General features: G+C 54.5%; 1 protein-coding gene across 1 annotated transcript; it reads left to right on the plus strand.

Moving 5' to 3' along the window:
• The first annotated feature begins 8212 nt into the window (after nucleotides 1-8212).
• Nucleotides 8213-10296, plus strand: GADD45B (growth arrest and DNA damage inducible beta). The gene is made up of 4 exons (XM_065874353.1): nucleotides 8213-8482; nucleotides 8584-8685; nucleotides 9067-9289; nucleotides 9561-10296. Exons 1-4 carry the CDS (start codon nucleotides 8439-8441, stop codon nucleotides 9672-9674), a joined length of 483 nt encoding a protein of 160 aa, XP_065730425.1. The 5' UTR covers nucleotides 8213-8438; the 3' UTR covers nucleotides 9675-10296.
• Nucleotides 10297-10657: the final 361 nt, after the last annotated feature.

The following is a 10657-nucleotide window of genomic DNA, read 5'->3' on the forward strand; positions in this document are numbered from 1 at the left end:
AATGGGTCCCAAAAATACTAGGGGTGGGATTGCTGATGGTGCACCAAGGGATGGAGTGGGGGGATCGATTTGAGATCTGTCTGGGGGCCAAAGTTGATGGATTAGTTATTGGGGAAGAGAGAGGGTGTGAAGTTAGTCCCACCTCCGACCCCTTCTGCACCCCATGCAGGGCAACTCACAGCCCTTCACTCTTGGTGGCTGACCTGGTTGCACGTCTTGTACCCCTCCAATCTGGGAGCCCCAAATCTTCACTGTCTGTATTGGGGTGAATAGTGTCCCCCCAAATTCACACCCCACCTGGAACCTGTCAATGGGACCTTGTTTGGAAACTGGGTCTTTGCAGGTATAATTGGTTCAATTAAGATGAGGTCATCCTGGGGACTTCCCGGGCAGTCCAGTAGTTAGGACTCTGTGCTTCCACTGCAGGGGACACGGGTTCAATCCTTGGTCCAGGAACTAAGATCCCACAAGCTAGGTGGCACAGTCAAAAAAAAAAAAAAAGATGAGGTCATCCTGGATCAGAGTGGGCCCTCGTCCAATGCCTGGTGTCCTTCTAAGAAGAGGGAGATTTGGATACAGAGAGGTGAGGCCATGTGAGAAGGCCAGGTAAAGATGGAGGCAGGGGCTGGAGGGATGTGTCCACAAGCCAAGGTCCACAGGCAGCCACCAGAGGGGCCTGGAACAGATTCCCCCTCAGAACCTCCAGGAGAAAACAGCCCTGCCAACATGTTCGTTAGGAGACTATTACACTCTAACTGTACATTGAGCACTTTGCTAGTTCTGAGTCATTTTGGTGAATTATGGAACCCGAGGATAGTTATGGGGACCTCAAATCTGTAGCCAGCTGGTCCAAGTGAAGGTGGTCCCAAGGGCCCCAGCTGACAGATGGTGTCTGAAGTGGGGATTGTCTTATGGGAACCATGTCTTCTAAGCAAATAATGGGCTAAACTCCTTGCATCCATAGAACTGTAAATTATCTGATGGAAAAATGATGATTGCCCTGTATCGTTTTGTTTTGTTTTTGATTTTGTTTTTTTTTTAACATCTTTATTGGAGTATAACTGCTTTACAATTGTGTGTCAGTTTCTGCTTTATAACAAAGTGAATCAGCTATACATATACATATATCCCCATATCTCCTCCCTGTTGCGTCTCCCTCCCACCCTCCCTATCCCACCCCTCTAGGTGGTGTCCTGTATCCATTTTGCATTGACTAAACAAATTCATTTCAGCCACCGGATGGCCTAGAAGACATCTTACATGTCCCTTCATTATTTACGAGTTCCATGCAATCTCTGACGCACGTCGAGTGGATATTCACATGAGAATCATGCTTTTTCCTTTTTTAAAAAATGCATTTTTTTTGGCTGCTCTGCGCGGCTTGAGGGATCTGTTTCCCAACCAGGGATTGAACCCCGGCCATGGCAGTGAGAGCCCGGAATCCTAACCACTAGGCCACCAGGGAACTCCCCCAAATGCATCTTTTAACGTAATGCCGAGCCCCTCAGCCGGTTGCTGGGGTCTCATTCAGTCATTCAGACCAGAACCTACTTATTGAGCACCTACTGTATACTACGAACACCATACCGAGCAAAACAGATGGCAACTCCTGCTTGGTGAAGCCAACACTTGAGTGAAGGCACAGAATGATTCGGATGAATAAGAATAGGCATAGTATGTTAGACGGTGTTGTGCGCTAAGGAAAAAAGGGGGAGTCAAACTGTGGGTGGGGGCGTGAAACGTTTCACAGGTGGCCAGGGGAAGTGGCACTGAGAGGGGGACATGGCAAGCTAGCACGGGCAGGGGAGGGTGCTCAGGGAGAGGAACTGGCAAGGGCAAAGGCCTTGGGGTAAGACCATGCGGGCACATTCAGAGAACAGCGGGAATGGGTTTCCACTGGGGCTTTGTTTGGAGGGTGAGCAGATGGTTTTGGAGGGATCCCTCTGGGTACTGCAGGGAGAGCCGGCTATGGGGGACACTGACGTCCGGGGAGGGAGGGCGTGGCTTCAAGTGGCTTTCAAGGTAAGTGCTGTACGTGGGTTTTTGTAAGCCTTTCGACAACCTGATTTTCCCAGGAAAGGAGGGAGTTTCAGAGAGGTTAGGTCACCAACCCAAGGACACACAGCTTATGAGGGATGGAGTGGGATTTGAATCAGGCAAGCTTGACCTCAGAGCAGAGATGCCTCTACCAAGCCCCTCCCCCGGATGTCACAGTCACAGACATCCCGACCTCCTCCTGCTGTGGCTGCTTCCCCCACTCCTGCCCCACCGACGATGTCCTCCTCAGTATCCCCATATGTGACCCCGGCCTCCCCGCCTCCTCAGCTTTGCCCTTGACATCTCTGCCACCTGGTGTGTGTTGTTTCCACCTCCTCCCAGCACATCCTGTCTTCCCAACGTCTAGAAGTTCAGATGATGACTCACCTCCACCCGGAAGCCTCTCCTTGGGGACCAGAATCATGTCTTGTTCATCTTTGAAAAAAAAAAAAAAAAAATGATGTCAGAGGCCAGTCCCTCCCCTGCTTCAAGCTTGCCAAAGGCCTCCTTTGCTATTTTGACCCCGGGTCGAATCCAGACCCCACCTGCAGCCCCCAAAGCCCACCTTCCTGATCTCCTCTCCCCTCCCCCAAGTCACTCTGCTCCAGCCATCCGGAACTCCTCAGGGATCCTCGCCTGTGCCAGGTGTGCCCCCATCTCAGGGCCTTTGCATGTGCTGTGCCCAGAGCCCTCTCCCGTCACAGCCTCCCCGGTCTGGCTTCTTTATATCACTCAGGTCTCAGCTCAAATGTCACCTCCTCAGAGAAGCCCACCCTGACTACTCCACCTGAAGTAGTTGCGTTACCACCTCCCCCAGTGCTGAATCAGCACCCAGTAGGCCTTCAATCAACTCCTGAATCCCCCATTTATTTATTTATTTGTAAAGTTTTGTTTTATTTTATCTTTTAGCCATGCCATGCGGCATGCAGGATCTTAGTCCCCCAACTAGGAATCAAACCTGTGCGCCCTGCATTGGGAGCTCAGAGTCTTAACTAACGGACTGCCAGGGAAGTCCCTAATTCCCCCATTTAGAGGGCAGTTACCACGCACACAGCCCTCTCCTAAGTGTGGACCACATTGAATGCATTTTGTGCTCAGGACATTCCTAGATAACGCTGTTATTTCCATTTTGCAGAGGGGGAAACTGAGGCACAGGGGTCTCGTGCGCGGGATGCCATGCCTGAGTTCATGTAGCTGGTCAGGAGGGGGTTCAAAGCCAGGCAGTCAGAAGTCTCCTTGGTCACCCCCGACCCCTGGCCTGAGCCCCCGTTTTCCTCATCCCTGCCCCTCACACCCCTCCTGTCTTAGCTGGCTTGAGTAACCATAACAGAACACCACAGTCTGGGGCTTAAACCACAGACATGATTCCTCACCGCCCTGGAAGTGGGAGGCCCACGATCAGGGTTCCAGCGTGGCCAGTTCCTGGTGAGGGCCTGCTTCCTGGTCTCACTGTGAGCTCACATGGCAGAGAGAGCTCTGGTCTCTCTTCCTCTCCTTACAAGGACACAAATCCTACCGGGGTGGGGGGGGGGCACCCTCACGACCTCACCTAACCCTCATCCCCTCCCAAAGGCCCCACCTCCAAACACCATCCCATGGGGGTTAGGGCTTCAGCATATGGATTTGGGGGACATAAACTTTTGGTCCATAACACCTCCTATGATGCAAAGGGGCCTCCAGCTCTGCACTCACCTCTCAAATGTCCTTCCCCAACCCTGGGACTCCTAACCCTGCAGCATTCCAGCTGCCATGCTGGGAGAGAACCCAGATCCACCCCCCAAGGCAAAACCAATGCCCCAACCTCCTAGACACTTGGTTTCCCCTCTGTCCACTGGTAACAACACTCCTGTCTCCCAGGTTTGCTTGTGGTGGGGGTTAAAGGCCGGGTCCCAAGAAGCAGGGCCAGAACGAGGGTGAGGCCAAAGCTCAGTCACAATGAAAAATCATATTTCAATGCAATATTTAAAAAAAAATTTTTTAATGCAAAAAAATCTATGCTGACTACATTATCAAAATTTGAAATCAAGACAGGATCAATCATACTGTTTTCCTTTCGTCTGGGGCTCCAATATGGCTTGGTAAGGGACTGTCACTGACCCTGTCTTGATGGGAAATTTTAATATTCCATTCATCATGGGTGTTTTGGCGTGCATTATGATTTAAATTATCACATTAAAAAAAAATTTACCTCGGGAATTCCCTGGCGGTTCAGTGGTTAGGACTCTGTGCTTTCACTGCTGAGGGCCCAGGTTCAATCTCTGGTCGGGGAACTAAGATCCCACCAGCCACATGGCTCAGCCAAAAAAAGAAAAGGAAAAAATATATTTATCTCATTCTGGATTAGTGGTGATGATTGCACAAACTTGTGACTCTACAGAAACCCACCGAACTAGATCCTCTAAAAGAGTGGATTTGGGACTTCCCTGTTGGCACAGTGGTTGGGAGTCCGCCTGCCAATGCAGGGGACATGGGTTCGAGCCCTCGTCCAGGAGGATCCCGTGTGCCGCAGAGCAACTGGGCCTGTGTGCCACAACGACTGAGCCTGCGCTCTAGAGCCTGCAAGCCACAGCTACTGAGCCCGCATGCCACAACTACTGAGGCCTGCGCACCTGGAGCTGGTGCTCTGCAACGGAGGAGGCCACTGCAGTGAGAGGCCCGCGCACCGCGGCTAAGAGTGGCCCCTGCTCGCCACAACTGGAGAGCATCTGCGCGCGGCGACAAGGGCCCAATGCAGCCATAAATAATTAAATATACTTTTTTAAAAAAGGTGGATTTTATGGTATGTGATTTCTAGCTTGATAAAAAATGAGAGAAAAAGATTATCTTGATGAGCAAGGTTTTGGTGCCCCTTTAAATTTTGCGACCCCCAATTTCCCTCTCTTTCCCTCTAGACTCCAAACATCCCGTCCTAACCCCTGCCTTTTGGAATAGCTGGAGTATCTTGGAATATCCTTGGACAACTCTGAGCTCCGTGCCTTTGGATGAACAGCACCATCTTCCTGAGTCTCTATTCCACCCCCTATAAACTTGCAACCATCACACAAGTGCTGCTTCACGGGCATCAAAGGAGAAACTGCTTACAAAAGGCTAAGCACATAGTAAATGCTCAAGAAAAGTTTGCTGTTATGCGTATCTTGAATGCAATGTAAAATTAAATTTTAAAGCGCTTAGGTTTATCAATTCTAAAGACAAGGGATCTCATTTGCAACGCGGGTGCAGATATGCCCGGTTTCCTGGCTGGGGAAGTTGCCAACTCACGTGTTCTCCATGAGGGTGGTGAGGGTTCCCCGGTAAACAGGGTCACCTCTCTCTCCTAGGAGCAGACAGGCACATTCTCAGGGCTGCATTCACCTTAGGAGCAAAATTTAAGGGGGTGCCCAGAACTCAATCCTCAAGATAAATATTTTAATGCAATATTTTCAAAAGTCAAAATCAATACCAAAAAATCCATGATGAATAAAAGATCAAAACTGCAAATAAAGACAGGATCCGACCTTGCATGTGCACAACTCACCTCCCTGCCCTCCACCCCCGACGCTGTCAGATGGTGTCTGTATATAAAACCTTGATTTCTGCTCATCACGGGTGGGGCTATTTTGGCATAAATTTTTTAAATAAAAAATATCTTTTTATTTTTTTGGCCACACCATGCAGCTTGTGGTATCTTAGTTCCCCGACCAGGGATCAAACCCGTGCCCCCTGCAGTGGAAGCTCAGAGCCCTAACCACTGGACCACCAGGGAAGTCCCTATAATACTGTTTATCTTGATGACTGAGTTTTGTGGCATTCCCTTAAAATGTGTGTCAGAGGTGAATACCTCACTCCCCCCACCCTACACCCTGCCCTTCGCTCCAATAAAACTTTGTTGACAAAAACGGCGTCCACAACAGCCAAATGGTGGAAACAACCCATGTGTCCATCAACGGATGAATGGATAAACTAAATGTGGCCCCTCCCTACAGTCTAATATTATTCAGCCTCAGAAAGAAGGCAATGCAGACACACACATGGATGAACAACATGGATGAACCTTGAGGACATTATGTTCAGTAAAATAACACGCCAAAGGATGAATACAGTATGATTTCGTTTACAGGCGGTCTCTAAAGGATCAAATTTATAGAGACAGAAAGTAGAATGGTGGGTGTCAGGAGTTGGGGGCAATTCATGTCTAATTCCCAAGAGTTTACTCTGGGGATGCTAGAAAAGGTTTGGGTCAGGATCACGATGACTGTCACCCAGCATCGTGAATGTATTTAATTCCACTGACCGGTATACTTACAAGTGATCGAAATCATGAATATTTTACCATTAAAAAAAAAAACCAGGGGACTTCCCTGGTGGCACAGTGGCTGGGTCTCCACGCTCTCAATGCAGGGGGCCCGGATTCAATCCCTGGTCAGGGAACTGGATCCCACGTGCATGCTGCAGCTAAGAGTTCGCATGCAGCAACTGGGGAGACCACGTGCGGCAACTAGGGAGCCCTGGAGCGGCAACTAAGTAGCCCTTGAGCTGCAACTAAGACCCAGCACAACCAAATTAAAAAAACAAAAGCAGGCGCCCCTGGGCAGTAGTTTAGTTGATTTTTAAAAAATATTGCAACTATAAAGTTATTAAATACATGTTTCACATATAAAATATTGCGTATTTAAAATATTGCAATTGCCACCCCAGTCCCAGGCCTCCTCCTCCTCACCCCGCCCCCGCCGGTCTGTCCCTTCCGGCGCTGCGGGCGCAGGGACCTCGCGCGGCCACCAGGTGGCGCCGCTGCACCCCGCAGCCCCCGGGACATTTCGCGCCCCCAAGGTGGGAGGCGCGGAGGCGGCGCGATGCGTCAGCGGGACAGCGAGCCCGGGAGCTGGAGGAACTGAGCCGCGGGGCGGAGGCCAGACCCCAGGCTGGCGGGGGAGGGGGCGCAGCTGTGAGTCATCGGGAGCCCCCGTTCGGCCGTGGTAGTCAGTCCCACGCGGGCCTGCCCGCCTGGCTCGTGAACTGCTTACCAGGGGAGATGGCGAGGCTGGCGGCCGTCCCAGCGTGCGGCCGTGGCTGGCGCACACGTGTGGCTCCAGCACGAAACAACCGGGGGCTTGAGAGAGTGGAGGCCTCACCAAGCCTCAGTTTCCCCTTTTGCATCCTGCAGATGAGAGTAGCCCCTGCTTCCCGCATCCTTGGGGGTTAAATGAACCGTGATAACGGGGAGCCTGGTGCCCAGTGGGCGCTAGGTGCGTTCAGCGCCCGCTCCGGAGGGAGGAAATAAAGGCGGCGACCACCATTGCAAGCGCGCCCAGGTGGCAGCGCGCGACGCACGCAGGAACCGGTTCCCCTAGCTTCTCCCGGGCCTCGATTTCCCCCCACGGTCAGGTGCGAGGCGGACGTGCGGTCAGAACCTTGCAACGCGAGGCGCCTGCAGGGGGCGCGGAGCCCACGAGGCCGAGCCACCTGCGCCTCCCACGCGCGCCCCACCCTGAAACTCGCGGCGGGTGGGGAGGGGCGACCCGGCCCTAGGCTTTGCAGCCCCCGTTTCTGGGTACCTCGAGGCGGCCTCCAGCGACCACCACCTCTTGTTAAACGCTTACCGTGCACCCCTCATTTTATTTAGGACTCACTGCAATCCAAAGAGGCCAGCGCTGCATTCCCATTGGACAGATAGGGACACAGAGGCCCAGAAAGTAAAGCCACCCAGGGTCTGGGGTCCCTGAAGCCTGGGGAGACTCCCGCCACCACCACCTAGAAAGGATCAGGCTGCAAACCGTACTCCCTCTCCGTGCAAAACCCCAGCAGAACCTGGAAAGGCGCGGGCCGGGGACTCTCCGGGGTTTCCAGGCCCCCCCGAAAATCCGGGCCGCCTCGCGCGCTGGAAATCCCGCGCGCGCCCCGAAACGCGGTGCGGCTGCCGGGAAATCAGGAGAAAACTTCTGCTTTTTTTTTTCTTTTCTGGCACTCAAGCTCCCCCGGCTCCCTCCCCCCCGCCCCGCGCCCTCCTCCCGGCTCTCGCCCCCACGTGGGGCGCCTCCTCGCGGCGCCCCGCCCCCTCCCCGCCGCCGGCCAACTGCAGCGCGGGTTTCTCTCGCCTTTGTTTTTTCTCCAATAGGAGGGGCGGATGAACCACCGGGGCCACGCCCCTGTTTGTACAAGTCTATAAATGGCGGCGCCGGCAGCCGCGCGCTAAAGTCGCTGAAGCCGAGGACGTCAGACTTTTCTTTGCCGTTCCCTGGATTATCCTTGCTGAGGCACTTGCAATTTTTTTCCGCCTTATTTGGGGAGGATTTCGCTGCCTTCCGAAGGTCTTGACGAACGATTGGGTTCCGTAGGAAGGCTTTGGGCTCTCCGGCCTCGGACTTTGCATTTTCTTCCTTGGAACTGTTGTGGGGCTGTTTTCCACTGTGGATTATAACTGCAACATGACACTGGAAGAGCTCGTGGCGTGCGACAACGCGGCGCAGAAGTAAGTAGCGGGGCCCCTGCCGCCTAAGGTCGGCCGGGCCGGGCGGGGACCGGAGCGCCCCGTGGCCGGCCCAGCGTGACCCCCGTCTCTCTTGGCCCCAGGATGCAGACGGTGAGCGCCGCGGTGGAGGAGCTGCTGGTGGCTGCGCAGCGCCAGGACCGCCTCACCGTGGGGGTGTACGAGTCGGCCAAGCTGATGAATGTGTGAGTGAGACCCCGGCACCGGGCTGGGCGCGAGTGGGGATCTCCGCTCTGCACGCTCTTTGCTGCATCCCTCTCTTGCATGGGGCTGGGACACCCCCAAGTGTCCCCACTGTGGGTCGAGGGTCTTTCTGCCTTATTTTTTTTGAGGGGTGGAGGCTGCAGTATCCCGGTGCGGCATCATTTGCAGGCAGTCACTGCGTCTATGCCCCTGCCTTACCCCGCCATCCTTTGAACCCAATGTCTTCTCCCCCACCATTTATCTGCATGCAGACGCGATCCCTTGCGCACCTGCGGTTTCTCTTTGCTTTTGCAAACTCCCCGCCGTAACGATGGCCCCTCCCCAGTCCCCAGCTGACCCACCATCCCACTCTGGCTCCTCAGGGACCCTGACAGCGTGGTCCTGTGCCTCCTGGCTATTGACGAGGAGGAGGAGGACGACATCGCTCTGCAGATCCACTTCACGCTCATCCAGTCCTTTTGCTGTGACAACGACATTGACATCGTGCGGGTGTCAGGAATGCAGCGCCTGGCACAGCTGCTGGGCGAGCCGGCCGAGACCCAGGGCACCACCGAGGCCCGGGACCTGCACTGCCTCCTGGTCACGGTGAGCTGGGCCTCGGCCCCGCCCCGCCCCCTCCCTACCCCGGCACCTGGGCCCGTGTTTGTCAACAAAGTCGATCTGGCCGGTCAGCACCAGCTCAGCGCTCAGCCATGCTCGGCATGTCCCCGTGAGCAGCCGGCCGGGTCTCGGGGCCTTAGTCACCCAGCGAGCTATTTTGAGCCAGCCTGCTTTCCCCAAAGGGGCCCTGGGAGAGGGGGGATCCCCAGCCACTCCTGGGGCTCCCACTGAACCCCGTCTCCTCGCCTTCCCACAGAACCCTCACACAGACGCCTGGAAAAGCCACGGCCTGGTGGAGGTTGCCAGTTACTGCGAAGAGAGCAGGGAGAACAACCAGTGGGTCCCCTACATCCCCCTCCAGGAGCGCTGAGACCCTGCCCGGCGTCAGAACCTGTTGCTGCCAAAAAACACGATAAAATAAATATTTGATTCCCCCTCCCTCCCAGAACCCCCCCAAACAACCCAACCTATGAGACCGTCGGGGGCAGGATCGTTGGAGGCTGAAGACAGGAGAGGGAGTGCGCGGCCACCCCAGGGCGCCGGGGCTGGAGCAGCGCCAGCAGCGTCCACTGTGTGAGGAGAAGATGGGACCCAGGCCAGCAAGAGAGGGGACCCTGGAGCTCAGGCCTGGCAACAGAGCAGAAGCTGGAGTGGGGGAGCTGTGCCCCCCCCACAGGAGGGCCAAGACTCCACACTTCAGGGGTGGGGTGGGACTGATAGTACCCGCCCCCCTCCTTGAGACCAGAGCTGACATGTGCAAACGGGCCTTGGTGGGCCGAGGGTCCGCACCCTGGCCAGGACAGTACTTTGGGACTTGGGAGCCAGGGCTATGTTGCTCTCTACCGGCGAACTCCCAGTCTGCAAACTAAATAGACAATCTATTTTGTTACTTGCACTTGTTACTTGAATCGGTGAAAGAAAGATGGGAAGCTTACAGATACATATATTTTTACTTCTACTATGATGGCCTTGTAATAAATTGTTAAAGCTTCTGGGTTCTTGTGTATTTACCGCCGGCCTCAGTGCGGGACCAGGACCTCCACCTCCCCTGCGCTCCAACAGCACTGGCGCCGCCCACGCCACCCTCCTGCAGGCTCACCAGGAAGTGTTACTTAAGTCCGAGTTAGCTGCTCCAGGCTCCTTGCAAAAACAGTGCCTCTTCTCTCTGCAACCGGCGCCACCCAAGTCCAACAAATCTTTGCCTTTTTTTTCTTCTCCCCTCCTCCTGCCCCCGAGCAATTAAAAGACCGGTTTATTACGAAACCTGGCCGCCGTGCCGCCGCTGTTACTCGCTGAGCCAACCCCAAACTCTGGGCACATATAGACGCACCCCTGGGGGCTGGCTGCAGCCCC

The sequence above is a fragment of the Phocoena phocoena genome, chromosome 3, assembly GCF_963924675.1.
Source record: "Phocoena phocoena chromosome 3, mPhoPho1.1, whole genome shotgun sequence".
In the NCBI taxonomy this organism is placed as follows: Eukaryota; Metazoa; Chordata; class Mammalia; order Artiodactyla; family Phocoenidae; genus Phocoena; species Phocoena phocoena.